Genomic DNA, 19,083 nt, shown 5'->3' on the forward strand with positions numbered 1-19,083 from the left:
CTGTTCTTGCTAGCAACATTGCCTGAAATCAACCACTGCCGGGACGGAAGTAAAACCGGCTGAGAGTATTTTGCGAAGTTTTTAATAAGCTGCCCTTTAGAGCCCTGAAGAAGTCTTGGGTAACTCCCTGACGAAACACGTGTTGGCTGGGCACCTGGAATAAACCTAAACTGAAATAACACTTCTATCAACATCTCTCATTGTGTTTTTTGGTTGTCTATTATGTACAGCACTTATACTGTCAACGAATTGACGTGTGCACAGATCCCTTGTATTTATTGTTCTAGGACAAAAATAAAGGCTGTATCATAGAAAGACCAAAAAGAGAGTTATTTGGAAGTGAATCAATCCTAAAATGATGATAGGCCAAAAGTAAAGAGGGTTTTTTTCTCAGCTCCACAAAGTGGAACTATGTGCCACTGACACTAATTAAAAAAGTAAAAATTATAATTGGACTAAAGATCAGTTATATTTAAAATAGTAATCAGTGCTACCACCAACATTTCACCAGAGGATTACTGGAAACGATGTGTCTTAATTTCTAAAACAAAATAAAGCTGACATTAGGCAAATATATAGAAAGACGTGCCTGAGTGCTGTAAAGCATGCACAACGTTGAAAGTGTTTACCAAACTTTAGCAAAATCCGGGGTCAGCACAGATCCCCGACACCTCTGAAGAGGTATGTAATAGTACGTAATCAGGTTCACATAGAGAAACCAAAATTTCAAAGTGTGGGACAATAGTGCCCTCTGGAGTCAGAACGTGGAACTTACCCAGCGCTCAACCTCACTGAAGGTGAACAGAGTAAAGCGACTCGCACACCTGCGTGTCCTGTATAAACAGAGCCAGTCGGGTCGTCACGTACGCTGCGGATATGATCTTGGCCAGCGGAGCAAATGAAATTAAAACGCAAAAGTAAAAAACTAGGATAGAGGAGCCTACTAGTAACAGAACGTTTTTCTCATTGGAGGAGGGCAAACCCCATGGACAAACTCTGAATAAATGTATAAAGTTATTACAGAAATACTACTGAAAAATGCTGCTACATGGACGGCATGAAAATTGTATTCATCCTTAACAACCTTAATGTATGTTAACAAACTTGGGATGTGTGATAATCTATATTGTTAACGCAATTTTTGCTTATCTAATCTTTAATGATTTGTCTTGTTGGGAGTACTTAAACATCCCCCCCCCCCACTAGGTGTGAAAGCTGTATGAAAAGATCCATAGGAACCATTGTTGTTTATACTATAGATTATACTGTGGTTCTGCGGAATGCTGTCTTTCTTACCACAGAACATTTCTTCACATTGGGCAGACATGGAAAACGCCCTCTGTAGAGCAGTGGCGGGAACATTGTGACTGACCAATCAAGAACCACGAAAGGCTAGATTTTAACTGCTCCTGTTGGCTAGAGCATTGTGGAAGTCCATTTTTGCTTACCTCCCCCAGCTTGTTTAACTTCACATAGGTCTCTAACTTGCCAAATCCAATGTCCGACTGCAGCAGGGAGAGAAAGAAAGGTACATGAGATACAGAAGGCCTTTGAAATGTAATCTCAAAACATATTCATACAATGAAACATCGTAGTGCCTGCTTGGTGATGGTGCATTCCACTGACGCGGTCTTTTAGCAATTGTCATAAACATCGTGGTGATATCACACTTTGGTATTATTTGCATTATTACAACTTGTTATTACGATATTACTGAAAATTAAACTTTAAGTGCCAGATGTATGAAGCCATTTAGTAGTGGAATATCCTGCAATTCACTAAATCATTGAGCTTGCAGCTGTTACATTATTTTTTTTAATATACTAAACCCATTTTGCAATTCGATTTGAGATAACCCTTTAACCAACAAGCCGTAAAAATATAGAAAGAAAACATGCCTCTTGTTAAATGATGCAATGTTGGTTCAATTGAAAACTTTTCTCCTCTAAAACAAACGGTTACATTCAAACTTTATATAGTTTCGAGCCTCAAAACCCCGACCAAATGTTTTATTATGAATCCACATCTTTATAAACATATACTGTTCTCTATTATACAAAGTGTTCTGTAAACTAAATTTGAAGTGAGAATGAATTATTAAATTGTGTCCATAGGAATAATAGACAACGATCAGAATTCTGTGAGTGTAAACAATAAATGTATGTGCATTTTAAGAGACGATCTACTCCACGTTTTCTTGGCACCCTAAGAAAAGCAGTGATGGTGTTAGTCATAAACATGTTGGGTACTTGGGGCATGAGAATACAGTAAACTCTCAATGCATTGTATTTGATGTGTTACGGAGGAACTTTGACAAGTTGGAGATGGGAACCAGAAAGCACACTGGAAGTGGAAACAGCCATGGTGAATGTTTATTTTACATACAGAATGATCCATATCCTTAAAAGTATGTTGCTACCTAGCTTTTTAGTAGATAAACTGGAAAGCAAAGGATGTTCATGGTTACAGATGTTAGTAAATTACTGAGGGGCCTCCAACCAGTCGATCAGGACCTACCACAAGCTTCCAGGCACCTTCAGAGTAGCTCACAGACTTAAGTTTATTTCAAACTAAGTACATGGTCACATTTAAGTTAAAGGGAAGGCTGTGTTTATTTTACATTATTATTATCAGGCTGCAAATTGAAGGGTCCAATAATGAGCAGTGCTAGGTCAGATTTATGACCCAGGGTGGGACACAGAGGTGACAAACTGAAGCACTGAGGTATTCAACTCTTACATAAAAGTCCATGTGAACTAAATTTCTGAGCGTGAGAACAAAATTATGTTTCTGAAAGGTTTTAAAGGAGAGGAAATTAAAAAATACCTTAATAATTAAAATTACTTTGCATTTAAATTGTCTCCCATTTGAAAGTGTTGCATTTACAAATAGCAGGCGTCATGCTTCTAATGGCCAGTAGACACCGCACCATATGTAGAACTGAAAAATACAGTCTTTTTTAAATGGGAGAAATTTAAAGTGCAGAAACTTTTCCATATTTGGAACATTTTTGCAGACCATCTTTTTGCACATTAAATTTCTCCCATTTAATAAATATTTATGTGACTGAATTATACATGTAACAGTGCCACATATGACAAAAGGTTTGTCCTGTGCCACAATTACATATGACACAGGCTGTCAGTCACTCGTACACTCATATCCCATTCATACACACACATGTTTATACATCCCCAAAGACCACACTCTCACTGACACATGGCAGCCCTGTCATAGTGCCTTTAGTCAAAGTATTTCTTTTCAAACCATAGTATTTGACTCTATTGGACATTAGCTTTAAAGTCAATGAAGCAGGGCCTGGGGTGTCTGGTAACAAAGCATGAGTTGTTTAGCCTTCAGTAGCTCACTGTGATTTTCACTGATCAGAAGTAGCTCTCACTACAGAAATGGTTGGAGACTAAAGTGTGCCCATGGGTCTGATGTGCAAATAAAAGTGTAAAAGAAAGTGCGGGGAGTTACATCGTCATTTGGCCATACATTTGCCCTTTTTGCAATTCCTAATTATTCCCAGTAGTACACCTGAAAATCTGTGCCAGCCACATCATTCTAGGTCTACTACTGTAATTATCATGTGGTCCTCATTTACCCAGTGTGTAACTGTGCAATTTTTGCAGCCTTAGGTAAAAAAAAAAAAGTCTTCCTTGGGAAACATTTACCATCTGGAGAAACATCAACTCCCAGTTTGGAGGTGATTCTTTTCAAGTCACAACCTAAAAGGAGAATTACCCCTGCCTTTTTATGGAGTAAAACTGCAACCATTTGTGAAAGGTTGTGGGTGTTCTCAAACCTAGAAGACAAACCATGCCATATTCTGCCCATATCCCACTCTCTGCTTGGGATTTACTTATATATTATTCTGTTCAAACTTGGCAGGTAGGCTCCCAGGGGCGGGCCCTCCTTAACGGAGGAGGAGCATCGGCCCACAGCCCGTGCCAGCAGACCATAAATAAAATTATAATAACACAATGTTATTATCACTTTATCTATGCTGTCTGAGCCTCGCAAACAATAGGTATAGGGCGGAGAGGGGTTCGGGCATGTCAGGGAGGAGGAGTAGTGTGCACTCATAAGTACGCATGTGTGTTTGGCCGACCGTCCTAGGCCAGGCAAACACATATGCGCACTTATGTTTCTTCAATCAGCTGTGAAACACAGCCAGTTGAAGAAAAGCCACAAGTTCCAATTAACTATTTGAGCAGTAAACGAGCCCACTCAGACCAATTTTGGCACTGCTCTCATGTGAGAGCAGAATCTGGATTGGGTGTAGAGCATGTGCCCTGAGGGCCCATCCCTTCTGGCCAGCCGACTAGAGGAGCCTCGAGGAAGGCGTCAGCAGGAGTGGAGCAGCAGGTAAGTCTTTTCAATTTTTGTTACTTTTATTTCGCCCCTCAACAACCAACCGCCCTCTCCACCCACGGACACCGTACCACTTTAAGTAGGCGGCAGCCACCACTGTAGGTTCCAAGCCCTGAGACACAGACAAATTGTGAAGTGTGATTGGAGGTAGGAATTAGGACAATACGTTTATCCACAGGCAGTAACTTCCCCTTGGAGAAACAAAATATATATACATGTGTAAAACCATATTGGCATCATATTCACCAATGCAGAATCTTGCACCATTGTGCAAAATGTGCATAAGTTAGTTCTATGCATTGGTAGTGCCTAAAAATCCTTTCACAGTGGTATATTTTATAGAGAACTCTTGGGGCACTTTGTGAATCCTTTAACAGTCATAAATACACTCCAATCGTAGGAGTAATCCTATAGAAACTGATTTCTGGCATTTAGATTTATGCCTTTATAACTTGAACCTTAACCTTCTATTCAGTGATAATTAGTCTAAAGATTTTTATCTACTGAGAGAATATTGGGTCATATAAAAGTGCAGCTACTAGTGCAAAATAAATACTTGTGAACTGCATCTTTGGATACTCTTGCCGTACCTGGATATCCTCACGGATGATTAGCCGTGCTCCACAAATTCACATACCATTACGTAACATAACATCTTTTCTCCTGTATTTTTCCTTCTTATTGTATTTTCTTTTCCTCATGTTTCATATTTTCTCTTTCCTATTATTTTGAAGTAATTGACTATAACTGAATTCGACTCACCATTAGATTCCTTATTAGGTTCACTGATACTCAAAGCGATGGGAAGCACTGTACTAAAACTGATAACATAGTATCTCTTCTATGGAGTAACAGCTACATAAACCATTTATTAAAAATGGCTCCTCCATGGTTTTGGATCAACACAGTGATGATGCAGGGATTCTGCTCCTACACAGAACTGTGCACAGAGACCCAGGACCTCAGTGAATTGTGGTGTACCAAAACCTCACCTCAGTGCCTAGAAACCCTGACCAGCTCGACTAGGTGTCACATTAGCTCTTCATCCTATAGCAAAGGAACCAATGATTAGACAACTGAGAACATGCGACTTAGGTTGTACTCAGGAATGGTGGGAAGCAAGAACATTCTTTTGTTATACTCTCCCACCTTTTTGTTGGTTTGTTAAGGACTAATGGTGAAGTAGATTGTTATATAGGCAGGTACATGAATGTATAAATCATTTATTAGTGTGGTATATAGGCAGGCTTCCGCTTCACTAAACATTTGTATTTACAGTTTTTTTTGGTGTAGACGTAGAAAACTAGAAACCTATTAAGCAGTTGTTGAAGTAAGGCATCCAAGTACAGAATTTCTTATTATGTTTTTTTTCTTTACAGCCCTGATAATGTCCCATGAGGAATGAAACGCCTAGGCTGTGGAGTGTATGTTTAATAATATATTCTGTGAATGTCTTCTTGAAGAAATATTTTTGAATTAAAAAGAAGATGAAAAAGTAAAAGTCAACGTATGTCAATAAAAGACTGGATACAGTAAAAAAGGAAGCTTGCAGTGGAACTGGATTATTTATGGACTTTAATATTTAATTGTTAATATTGTTACTACATTGGCGCTCCTTCTATATGGTGGTTTACACTTGCGATAATCCTTTATTCTTTTTCCCACACTTGTCTACTGTAAATAACAATGCTGCTAGCACCCGAAGGCACTAAAGCATTAGCAAAATTTTGTGTATTTATCTAAAACGTGGTTTTATCTCAAAGAATTTGGACTTTTTTTAATGTAGATGCACTCTTTGTGCACATTTGTAAAAAAAATGTAATAACCATATAAAATAAAGAATTTTCATCATGTTGGGACTGTACGGCTTTGGGTAAGCTGCCCGGTGTCAGTTTTTGGGTTAAGTATGCTTTTAATATAGACCAGGTAGTGTGTAGTGCCCTGGCCTCTGACACCCACAGGTACTCACCAATGACGCCCGTCGTGAAGTCCGGCTGAGCGGCTTAGGTATGTCTGGTAGTTCTGGGCTCTCCAGCTGCAGCTTCTGCAGGAACTCCGGGGGCAGCTGGATGTCCACAGGTGGCACATACTGCTTCCCGATGTCCTACGCACAGAAATGGTATATCTCTATCAGCAGTTAATTTCAAACATTTTATTTGGTTTTAATACAAGTATGTTACACAAGCACATGTTAGTCCACCATTGATCTCTCCATAACCCTCCCCATATTTACATAAAACTTTTCATTTAGAAACATATGGTGTCAGATGTATTAAGAGATTGTACGCAAAAAGTAGACGCAAATTGCAGATTTATTTGCTGCCAGTATTTAATTTTGTAATGTAGCTATAACCTAATAGGTTGCATCGCAAAAGGTCCAGTATTGGGGGTCACAGAACGACCTGCCTAATTAATATTATTTAGGCAGGTTGCTATTAGTGACCCTCAGCGAATGGCTACAAACACAAGGATGGTGGTCTGCAAGGAACAGCAGACTCAAATAAGAAATCCTATTTTACAGCAGCCTATGTTCCCCTTGATGTATTCCTGTTTGGGAAAACATTGGGGGGAGCAGGCATTTCCTACTCCCCCCCTAGGGTGCTGTCACAATTCCTAAAGCAGAATGGGTCCTGTTGCGACACCTTCCCGTCCACAAATCAGCTGCCACCTCCTTTGAGGTGTCAGTAACTGATCAATGGATTGCAATTTCAGTCGAATACACGGAGACAGACAATAGTCAATTCAAAATAAGAGGACACCCACCTTTCATGCTCTTCCCTAACTGCTATTAACTCAATAAACTCATTTTGCAAGTCAGACATTTCAGACAGGATTCTGATTTTGCCAAATCGTGTGTAGCTTTAAATCTCTTATGTTGCTCAAATGATGGAAAGTCCCATTTTCAAAGATGTCAGGTCTAGCCTGCAGTCACCCGTCCTCAATTTGGCAAAATCTGAATCCTGGATTACTAAGGTGAAGTCACAAGTAAAAAGCATGGGTGTTAAGAATGAGCTAACTGAACATGTTTAATTTCAACTTCAAGGCTGTGGAATATGTCCATAAATCTTTCAGGGTTTCTATTCAAATGTATTGTTTCTGATTTCCCATTTGTGCTTCTAAATTTAGAAGACTTTTCAAAGATAGATAGATAATCTAAGAAGGTGGCTAGCAAGCACTCCAGTGCTGTGAGTATGAACAATGTCTCATCTGTAAAGAAGTTCATTTTAAGGTATTTGCCTTCAATGGAATTTCTTGTATTTCCTTATCTTGCGATTCAACAATACTTGTGAAGAGAGGTTCAAATGAAAGGCCAAATAACAAGGGTGGAAGTGGATACCCCTGCCTAGAGCCCATCTTAAGTTAATTTATTTCTGACTTTTCACTATTCAACAGAGTCCTGCTGGAAATGGTGTGGTTTACCCTAACCCAACTCCTAAATCTTGTGCTCAACCACATGCTTTTAAATAAAATTCCCAGGTGTCCCAGGTGACCCTATCAATTTGCGAGTACCTATTGGGTCCTCGCAAATTGAGCATGCGATTCCTATTCATTCCTACGGGCCTCTGGGCCCATAGGAATTAATGGGAAGCAATTCCTTAATTACAACTCGCAATTTGTGAGTCGCAATTAAGTAATGTGTAGGAATCGCAAATGTTTTTACGATTCCTACATTCATAAGCAATAGCAATTCTTTAATTGCAATTCCTTAAAAATCGCAATTAAAGATCGCTCTTGACTATTTTAATGCATGTGCACCGTAGTCTTTAAAAATATATAAGTGCTTTACTTTAATGAGACTCCCTTGGACGTGATATGCGTGCAATACAAGTGTCCAGACTAGACTAGACTAGACACACACAGCATAATATTGTACATAACTGAGGCAGAAATAGCAACTACAAAATTGAAAAAGTTATTTATATCCATCCATTGAGGGAAGTAGCTTTGGCCACTGCCGTGGGAGATACTTGTAAAAATGTTTCTTGTGCCATAGTGCCCAGTTTGTCGTGGGCTCCACCTGGTAGTTTGTAGGGGGGGTTGAGAAATCCTCAGGAGGGTGACTAGATATGACCTGTGATTACTGGCCTTTCCACTCTAGCAATATGGACTTTGTTCCTTCCTCCTGATGGTTCATAAGTCTGCACAAAAACTTTGGTTGTCAGTTTGTTGCACATGTCGTGCCTGTTTGGGTATTGCAGCTGGTCTGCGCTGCCTGCGGTATGTGCACCACACATCACTCAGATCACAACAAATAAGGACCTCACCAGGACCTCACCAGAACCCCACCGGCTAATATGTGTTCCGTGGTTACAGTGGCCAGCACAGGTCTTCAGGTAAGCAGAGACAGTGCCAGCATCAGTTACAGCACCAGCTTGCAACTTGGTAAATCCTGTGGCTTAATGTTCTTCCATGGGTACAGACACAAAACTCACCACCCAAACAACTCAGGGGCATATTACCAACGATGAGCGATATTTATCGCTAACGATGCTTAGCAATGAATTTTTTAACGCTAAGCATCGCCGGAAATTATCGCAGAGATAACTTGCTATTAGCAAGGTTTATCTCAGAAGTGATAAAAATCCTCGCGCTAACTGCCAAATAATCTCTCGAAGTTTGGCGTTAGCTTGATGATAGGGGCTCACAAACTTAGTCATGATATCCACCTTCCATAGGATATCATGGCTAAGTCCGGAAAATACCAGGTGTAAAAAAAGCAGTGCTAACTGCGGTTAGCGCTGCTTTTTTTTTATCACTAACAGGGTTAGCAAAATCCTTGATAATAGGAGAAATGTCGCTTAACAACATTTCTCCTATTATTTTTCTCTGGAACGCCCCCTTTGCATCTTAGAGATGCAAGGGGAAGCGTAGAGAAAAAGGGTGCTAACATGCGAATTTGCATGTTAGCACCCTGTTGCTGATAGGGAGATAATTTTATCTCCGCTTTCTTGGCTTTTAAAGCCAAAAAAGCGGAGATAAATCCCTTGATAATATGCCCCTCAGTGCCCACAACAGGTAAGTACTTAGGCACAGATGTTAATTCCTCAATTGATGCTGCTCTAAACAGGTATTTTGGCAAGGGGCTTTGGCCCGGATTCGTGGCACTCAACTGACATCTGAAAACGTTATGCAGGGTTGAGTTCCCAACTATCCTTTGATCCCAGAGACACAAAGATTGGTCTAATCGTGAAGGCTCTTCTCAGGAGAAAACAGGTACTGTGGCTATTGAGTACCAGCACTTCTATATTTCCATTAAAAGTACTGGTGATGCCCCCAAAATGCACCTCTCACTCATGTTATTCTGCCTGCCTTTCCAACATGAGATGCCAAGAACCTACAACCCAGACTTGTCAGAAATTAGTGTGAGCTTTGTGGCCAACACTTAATGTTGAGACCCCTGGATGCTTTATCAATTTTTGCAAGTACTATGAGCAGTGCATGTTTCTATTTATTAAAATTCAGCTTCCTTAGAGCAAAGTCTCTCTCTCTGGATACGAGATGTTTGGATCAGTTCTTGAAGCACAATCTCTCTATTCTGGTGGATCTTTGACTGTTTGGAGCACAGCCTCAGTTGTTTGGAGTGAGTCCTCCAACCTTTTCTAGATACTGTCTCAGTCAGTGCCTGTTTCTCATGCTGTGTTGCACAGACTTTCAATGGGTTAAACTCCTGTACCTTGAAAACCAGTTTCACTCACTGATATGAGTATCATTCTTGGATGACAATTTTACTCATTATTTATAAGTCACACGCACACATGCACACTCACTCACACCCATGCATTCACGCGCATGCACACATTCACCCACCATTCACATGCACATATACACACACACACATGCCTTTTCACAGCATTCACTCACACATTCACATACATTCATACATGCACACATGGTACCCCGCCACCCTTAAGGACAGGCCACTGCTGGACAGGCCACTGCTGCACCAGACACAATTTGACCCTTTATCTCACTCTTGCAGGCTCCTGCTTTCTCCCATTGTGATAGTTTTCTGTTGTTCTCTTTCTTATTATAGTGAAGTGGGGGAGTCGAGTAGAATGGCATAGAGAAGAGGAGCATGAAGTGGTGTAGAGTTGAGTGGAGTAGAGTAGAGTGGTGTAAAGGGGCGTGAAGTGGCATAGAGATGAACAGCATGGCACACAAATCAAATCAGGTGTTTGTTAAGCGTGACTACTCACCAGTAAGGGTCACAAGGCACTGGGGGATGGGGTGGGGGTGTTTGCAGGGTCCAGTCCATCAAGGAGGGGGTCTGTCGAAGAGCCAGGTCTTGAGGTTTCTTGCAAAGATGGGGAGCGATGTTATATGTCTGATGTGGAGCGTAAGGTCGTTCCAGGCTCTGGCCGCGAAGAAGGAGAAGGAGCGGCCTCCTGATCAGATCTTTCTTGTTTGGGGGACCACGGCGTAGGAGAGCTGGCCTGATCGTAGGGTTGCGTGGAATTTGAGTCGGCTGTTCAAGTATGCTGGTCTGGTGTCGTGAAGAGCCTTGTGAGCATGGGTTAGCATCTTGAAAGTGACTCTTGCTTCGATGGGGAGCCAGTGGAGTGTGCGGAGGTGCTGGGAGATGTGACAGTGTCTTGGCAGGTTGAGGACAAGTCTTGCTGCGGCGTTTTGGATGTTCTGTAGCTTGCGGGTGAGGTTTTTGTTTATTCCGGCGTACAATTTGCTGCCGTAGTCGCACCTGCTGGTGACCAGGGCATGAGTGATGGTCTTTCTGTGTTCAAAGGGGAACCATTTGAAGGTATTGCATAGGAGGTGGAGTGTATGGAAGCAGGAGGACGAGACGGAGTTGATCTTGCGGTCCATTTTGCGCTCTGAGTCCAGGATAATTCCCAGGTTGCGTGCGTGGTCCGTGGGGATGGGCGGGCTTCCAAGGGCGGGGCCACCAGGTGTAATGCCAGGCATCTGGGTTTGGGCCCTTGATGAGTACCTCCGTTTTGTTGGTGTTTAGTTGTAGGCAGCTGTTTTTCATCCATTTGGCGACGACTTCCATGCCTTCTTGAAAGTTGTGTCTGGTGGTGTTGGGTTCATTGGATAGGGAGAGGATGAGTTGGGTGTCGTCTGCGTATGACATAATGTTGAGTCCAGAGGTTCTGACGATGGGAGCGAGTGGAGCCATGTAGACGTTGAAGAGCGTAGGGCTGAGGGAGGACCCCTGGGGGACTCTGCAGGTGGTAGGTGTAGGGTCCGAGAGGAATGGGGGGAGGCTGACCCACTGCGTTCTGCCGGAAAGGAAGGAGTGGATCCAGTCGAGGGCCTTGTCTTGGATCCCTGCGTCGTGGAGTCTGCGTATTAGGGTGCGGTGAGAGACTGTGTTGAACGCCACTGAGAGGTCGAGGAGGATGAGGACTGCTGTTTCTCCTTTGTCCAGTAAGGTACGGATGTCATCTGTTGCGGCGAGGAGGGCGGTTTCCGTACTGTGGTTTTTTCTGTATCCAAATTGGGAGGATTCGAGGATGTTGTGCTCTTCAATGAATGTGGCGAGTTGGCTGTTGATGGCTTTCTCGATGACTTTCGCTGGGAACTGGAGCAGGGAGATGGGTCTGTAGTTTTTGAGGTCGGTGGGGTCCGCCAAGGGTTTCTTCAGTAGGAGGTTTATCTCAGCGTGCTTCCAGTCATCAGGGAAGGAGGCGGTTGCCAGGAAGCGGTTGATGGTGTGGCAGAGCATGGGTGCAATGGTGTCGGTGGCTCTGTTGAAAATGTGGTGGGGGCAGGAGGTGTCCGTGGGGGCCCCAGAGTGGATTGACTTCATCGTCTTCATTGTGTCTTTGGTGGTGAGGGCTGTCCAGTTGTCGATCGCTGGCTTCTGGGTGTCATGGGTGGTTGGTGAGGGTTCACTGTGTTTGTTGTCTTCGTCGAAGTTGTCGTAGAGTGGCATAAAGTGTCTTAGAGTATAGTGGCTCAGAGTGGAGTAGAATGGCATGGATTGGCATAAAGTAAAGTGGCATTGAGTAGAGTGGTGTAGAGCAGAGTGGCATAGAATGGAGTGGTGTAGAGTAGCTTGCCATACAGATGAGTGTAGTAAAATGGAGTGCATAGTGTAAAGTGATGTAGAGTAGAGACAAGTGACATAGAGTGGTGTGTGATGGCATGGCATAGAGTGAAGTGGTGTGATGTTGAGTGGAGGGGTGTAGAGTGGAGTGGCATAGGGTGATGGAGTGGCATGAAGTGCAGTGCATTATCTGGTGCTGAGTGAAGTGGGATTGTATGGTCTGGAATGGCTTGAGTGACATGGAGTGGTATTGTGTGGATTGGAAAACTGCCTGAGTCGCCACTGAATTTCCTTATAGCACTCCAAAACCGGGTCAGGGCTAATAAATGCTATTGTAAATGCAATTATAATACAATATAATATTTTTTAAATGATCTTGAACTTTTTATCTATTTAAACATCTGATGCTTTCGGTATGTACAATGATTCTGCGAGAACTGGTATGTTTACAAATTGGTGCATTTTAGACCAGGAGGGGCTGCTGGGTAAAGAAGCATTATATATTGCACTGGTTGATGTCAGTGAAAGAAAAGTACCTGAACCACAACGCAGATGGATACTAATTCATTTGAATCAATCTGTGCTTGGTCCTTGGCCCACTCTGGCTAATTAGGAGGCAGCAGAGAAGAGTGACAATGAAACCAACAAATATTAAGCAAAGGGAGATTTCTAAGCCCTTTATTGTAAAGAATACCCCTTGCAAGCACAGTGCATGCGCTGTTCAAACAAGACATAAAAATATCATCATGTATGTGGTACACACAGTACACCATTGCCACGTGGCCTGTGATGATGAGTAGTTGGTCACAGCATAGCGTGTCAGTGGTAGGTCATTGGAATTAGCATCTGTTTCTGCTATGAAAGTGAAGCTGTTCTTGACTTCCAGATGTAAGGTGTAATCTATTTATTGCTATAAAGAGAGTGAAATAATATAATAAAACAATACCTCCATGGAGAATCGTCGCTGGTTGCCGTTGCGGTAGTGCATTGTTGTCGGGGATGGTCCCTCCATGTCAGATGGAGATAGGGAGCTGGGCTCTGCCCTGTAGGTACTGCTCAGATGGTTCAGCTGTAGGTGCCCATGTCCTATGTCTAAGGGGAAAATAGTTGGAATTAAGTAGGTACAGAGGAAAGAGACATCAGGAAGGAAAATTGAGGAGTGGACAGACAAGATATTAAAGCTGAAGCAAACATTTTCAGAATATGTGTGGCATTGTGACTGAATGGTATTATGTATTCGGAAAGTGGAACTGCGTATTATGGTTAAGCTTCCCAGTTTTACAGGTTTTTATGATAGATACTGATAGAAAACCATCTATTTTAATGTCTGTAATTATTTTTAAAGATAACTGCCAAACAAATAGCTGTGTAGATTGACAGGTAGGGAAGTTAAAAACATAGAAAGTTTTTTAATGATATCATACAATGGGGAACAGGATGTAATCCTACCGCCAGAGCTGACGACTTAGGAATTGGGAACCAGGGGGCATATTTACAAGCCCCTATCTCTATAGCAACGTCACGTTTTATGACGTTCCTAAGGCGTTAAACCCTTCCCCTTATTTACAAGGCAGCCTTGTAAATAAGGCCCCCTTTCACGCTACACTTAGAATGAAAGGTGAGTGCAGGCGGCTGCCCCCTATTTACAAGGGTGGCGTAAATAGGAGGCAGAGCCAAAATTAGGATTAGGGAAATCCTGGTCCTAAAATGGCAAAAAGAGGAGAAATGCTTAATTTCTCATCGTTTTTCCTGTTTATTTGTGTGTTGCATTGTGCAGCACACATAGAAACAGCAATTCACCATGAATGATTGTTCATGTGCAGGATGGTGTCTCAATGTCACAATGCAGCACACATAGAAGTTAAAATTCACCATTCTGGATTGTTTATTTGCAGGAAGGGATATCTTCCTTCACATAAACAATCATTCCCACAAACACAAACTCCCTTGCACTGTGGTGCAAGCGTGCCTGCGTTGGAGCTAGGCAGCTAGATTTAGCGCCTACCCTAAGGGAAACACAGGGGTGCAACGCAGTCTTGTGAATCAGTGCATCCCTACGTTTTCCGAATGTCAGAGCGTGGTGTTAGCAATGTTTGCTTAATGCCAAGCTTTGCCATTCCCTTGTACATATGCCCCCAGGTTCAAGTTCCGGCATCTTCTCAATATCCTGTCATTCTGGGCAAATCATGTAATCTCCTGATGACTAAAGAAAATTTATGTGACTTTGTGGAATGAAACCGGTGCTCATGTAAAGCGTTCCAGTACCGCTGGGGTGAGTTTGAGGCTTAAAAAACTGCAGCTGCGAACAAGTATGATAGTAAAATGTGTTTGTTTTCATCTGAGTGTATTTAATTGTTGTCTATAGGGATTTCATTAAAACCTGTGAGTCATTCTAGTACGAGTATACATGTACTGGGTATAAATATGTGAATATACTAGTTTCAGCTTCATATTGAAATAAAACTTGAAATAAATATGTATAAACACAGATACAATTAGCAAAAAATAAATATGGATAAACAAAGAAATGTCAAAAAAATATTATTAAACTAGGAGCCATAATTATGGCTGAGGTTACAAAAATGTTAGCCCATTTTGCGGGCCTGTACTTTAAGACAGATCTGGTACAGATTGCCCATAATTTTGATGCCTACACTAATTTTTGACAAGTTTGGAGAAATTTACCAAAGTGAGGAAAAGTTGCAGAGGGGATCTGAAATAGCAGTTTCTTATATACACATTCTCAATGGAACTCTATTCAAAGGGCATTCCATAACTCAAAAACGGTAGAATGCATCTCCCCCAAATTGGGCGCAGTCAGAACAAACTCCTGTGTTCCAAATTTTCCATATGTTGATGGAATGGTGATGTTTTGTCCTATGCTTTAAGATATTCCCCATAATGTATGATTCAAGTGAGCAGGTTTGGGATACATACAGTTTTATGCTGAACCCCACACTTTTTGGAAAGCTGATGGAGATTTACAAAAGAGTAAATCCCAACCAAATACATAGTACAAAATAGTAAATTTGGGGGAGGAGGTGAAAGTAGCCAAGCCGAGCATGGAGTAGATTGCAGTCCTGCATATCTCTGCTTGTCCTCAGTCTAAAGTACATCTATGGCACCTCCTTCTTTGAGGCAAAAGCCCCCTAACTGGTGTTACTTCCCAGGCGAGGCTTGCTGCCGCATGAGAGGATTCCTCGATGAAGCTGAGATGTTGCCTGGGTGTGAGATCCCCAGCAGGCTTGCTGCAACAGGAGAGGCGCGGTAGAGCCTCATCGGCCCTGGGCTCTACAGGATACCTTGGAGCAAATCACATACAGGATGAGACCTCACAGTGCCCTAGTGGCCCCACCTTTAATTATTTTTTTCATTTGTTCAATTTTACCTAACGTGGACATGGCCCGAAGTCATTAGAGCGCTCTACAACAGTAGCAGGATAAATGTATTACAGTGATTTCCAGTTACAGTAATTAAACTCAAATGTTTTCAACAGAAGATGCATGCAGGAGTTACCATATCAGACAATTACAGCAGTTGGTCAGAGGTCATACACAGTTAAAGCATCAATTTAGATGGGGGGGCCACATAACAAAGGTAGTTTAGATCCTGGTGGAGAGAGTACTTAAGTATGTTCAAGGGTGATTAACCAAGGTGTCTGTCACAATGGAGGAGCTTGAGATCCTTTTTGCAGGTGATTAGGCAGGTGGAGGGAGTGTTGCTCTCTTTGGACCTAGATGAACTTTGGAGATTTTTGAGAGAAGGGTAATACCATAATCTAGCCTGGAAAAAATGAGAGACTGCACCACTGTTTTGAGGTCTTGTTCCGCGGTCTGTTACCCCAAAGCTGCCTAAGTTGGTGTCTTGCGCTTTTGGCCATGGCTGTGATGTGGCTGTGAAGAATGAGATGATTGTAAAGAGTGATACCAAGTGATCTGGCACTCTGGACAATGGCAGGGCAGCCACCAGAGTGGGAAAGCTAGCCATCTATTCCTGTACTAGAGTTTTTGCTTTCCGAGGCGAAATCAAAAGAAATTCTGTTTTAGTTGGGTTGAGTTTTAAATGGTGGTTTGACATCCAGTTTTGAATCTTCAAAAGTATGACTGAAAACAGGGCAACGTCTTTTTGGGATGAAATTTTCATGTACATTTGGGTGTCCTTGGTGAAGAGGTGAAAGAGAATCCCAGAGCTTCTGAGAATCACACCAAGTAGTACTAGGTAGAGTCTAAAGAGGGTTGGGGAGAGGATCGAGCCTTGAGGGACCACTTTATATACGCAGACTGGTACAGTTTGGGAACAGTTAGGTATGAGGAGAACCAGTTGAGGACTGTGCCTCCACATCCTATGTATTGCTCTAGAGTGCGAAAGAGGTCAAGATGCTTGACAGAGTCTAATGCAGTGAATAAATCCAGGAGGACCAGGAGGCAGAAGTTACCGGAGTCGAGGATTCTAAGGGAGTCATCAACTATTTGGAGAATTTCTGTAATGTGGCCCTGGAGGAAACCTGATTGGAGAGAGTCTAGGATGTTGTTTGTTCGAGTGTGTGGAGCTAGTTGGGACACTACGCAATTTACAATGACTTTGCCTAAAAATAAGAGTGTGGAGACTGGGTGGTAGTTGTTTATGTTCTCTGGATCTAGAGGTTGTTTTTTCAAGGGAGGAGAGATTTGACCCACTTTTAGTCATCCTGTATGCCCTGTTTGAGAGAGGCGTTGACCACACTCTGTTGAGATTTTTCTGACTCGTACTCAAAGTGAGCATATGGCAGTCATCAGATCAGATATGAACAGTTCATACTAGCAACTGAGAATATTTTCAATAAAAGGTGTTAATACTTGAACACTTCAGCACTGCTTCCTGTGAAATGAGAAACATAAGTTGTGATGGTAATGATGATGAGCCAGAATACAACTGCATTAGTGTTACAGAATTATGTACCAAACCAAAACCATACATTAAAGAAATTCCTCTTGTCACAATGGAGGAGCTTGAGATCCTTTTTGCAGGTGATTAGGCAGGTGGAGGGAGTGTTGCTCTCTTTGGGCCTAGATGAACTTTGGAGATTTTTGAGAGAAGGGTAATACCATAATCTAGCCTGGAAAAAATGAGAGACTGCACCACTGTTTTGAGGTCTTGTTCCGCGGTCTGTTACCCCAAAGCTGCCTAAGTTGGTGTCTTGCGCTTTTGGCCATGGCTGTGATGTGGCTGTGAAGAATGAGATGATTGTAAAGAGTGATACCAAGTGATCTGGCACTCTGGACAATGGCAGGGCAGCCACCAGAGTGGGAAAGCTAGCCATCTATTCCTGTACTAGAGTTTTTGCTTTCCGAGGCGAAATCAAAAGAAATTCTGTTTTAGTTGGGTTGAGTTTTAAATGGTGGTTTGACATCCAGTTTTGAATCTTCAAAAGTATGACTGAAAACAGGGCAACGTCTTTTTGGGATGAAATTTTCATGTACATTTGGGTGTCCTTGGTGAAGAGGTGAAAGAGAATCCCAGAGCTTCTGAGAATGACACCAAGTAGTACTAGGTAGAGTCTAAAGAGGGTTGGGTGAGAGGATCGAGCCTTGAGGGACCACTTTATATACGCAGACTGGTACAGTTTGGGAACAGTTAGGTATGAGGAGAACCAGTTGAGGACTGTGCCTCCACATCCCATGTATTGCTCTAGAGTGTGAAAGAGGTCAAGATGCTTGACAGAGTCTAATGCAGTGAATAAATCCAGGAGGACCAGGAGGCAGAAGTTACCGGAGTCGAGGATTCTAAGGGAGTCATCAACTATTTGGAGAATTTCTGTAATGTGGCCCTGGAGGAAACCTGATTGGAGAGAGTCTAGGATGTTGTTTGTTCGAGTGTGTGGAGCTAGTTGGGACACTACGCAATTTACAATGACTTTGCCTAAAAATAAGAGTGTGGAGACTGGGTGGTAGTTGTTTATGTTCTCTGGATCTAGAGGTTGTTTTTTCAAGGGAGGAGAGATTTGACCCACTTTTAGTCATCCTGTATGCCCTGTTTGAGAGAGGCGTTGACCACACTCTGTTGAGATTTTTCTGACTCGTACTCAAAGTGAGCATATGGCAGTCATCAGATCAGATATGAACAGTTCATACTAGCAACTGAGAATATTTTCAATAAAAGGTGTTAATACTTGAACACTTCAGCACTGCTTCCTGTGAAATGAGAAACATAAGTTGTGATGGTAATGATGATGAGCCAGAATACAACTGCATTAGTGTTACAGAATTATGTACCAAACCAAAACCATACATTAAAGAAATTCCTCTTGACATGGCTGATCTGACTAAGTTGATGGTTTCTGTCTAAAATACCATTATGGAGCATTGAAGGCTGACTATGCAGTATTTTCCATTTCTGAAGTCCTTGTAACATCATACCTGCCGAATGTGACTTCACTACCAGTGGCAAAGTTGGGTACATTGAAAAGAGCTTGTTGTCTGTTAGTAAATGTGAATGTGACAATCTATACAGACAATTAATATCGTTTTGGATTTGTCCAGGATTTTGGACAACTGTCACAAAGGAGGTTTATGACAACCTCATGAATTCCCATCAGGAATACTCTCTATATACCTGATTTATTTAAACCAATAGAACAGCAAAAAGAGATTGCTGTATACAAGTGTCCTGCTCTTAAGACTGGAAAAGACATGGTTACATTTTGAAATAAATATGCAGAC

General features: G+C 42.1%; 1 protein-coding gene across 2 annotated transcripts in view; it reads right to left on the reverse strand.

Moving 5' to 3' along the window:
- The window catches only part of CDK18 (cyclin dependent kinase 18), a 613,826-nt gene that overhangs the window by 258,090 nt on the left and 336,653 nt on the right, over positions 1–19,083 (reverse strand). For both annotated transcript variants that reach the window (XM_078644609.1, XM_078644608.1), the window contains 3 exons: positions 13,332–13,477; positions 6,347–6,481; positions 1,449–1,505 (listed from right to left, as the gene is read on the reverse strand). In XM_078644609.1, the coding sequence (XP_078500735.1) occupies positions 1,449–1,505; positions 6,347–6,481; positions 13,332–13,477 (338 nt within the window). The remainder of the gene's footprint in view (positions 1–1,448; positions 1,506–6,346; positions 6,482–13,331; positions 13,478–19,083) is intronic.

Source organism: Lissotriton helveticus, chromosome 5_1 (genome assembly GCF_964261635.1).
Source record: "Lissotriton helveticus chromosome 5_1, aLisHel1.1, whole genome shotgun sequence".
NCBI classification, from domain to species: Eukaryota; Metazoa; Chordata; class Amphibia; order Caudata; family Salamandridae; genus Lissotriton; species Lissotriton helveticus.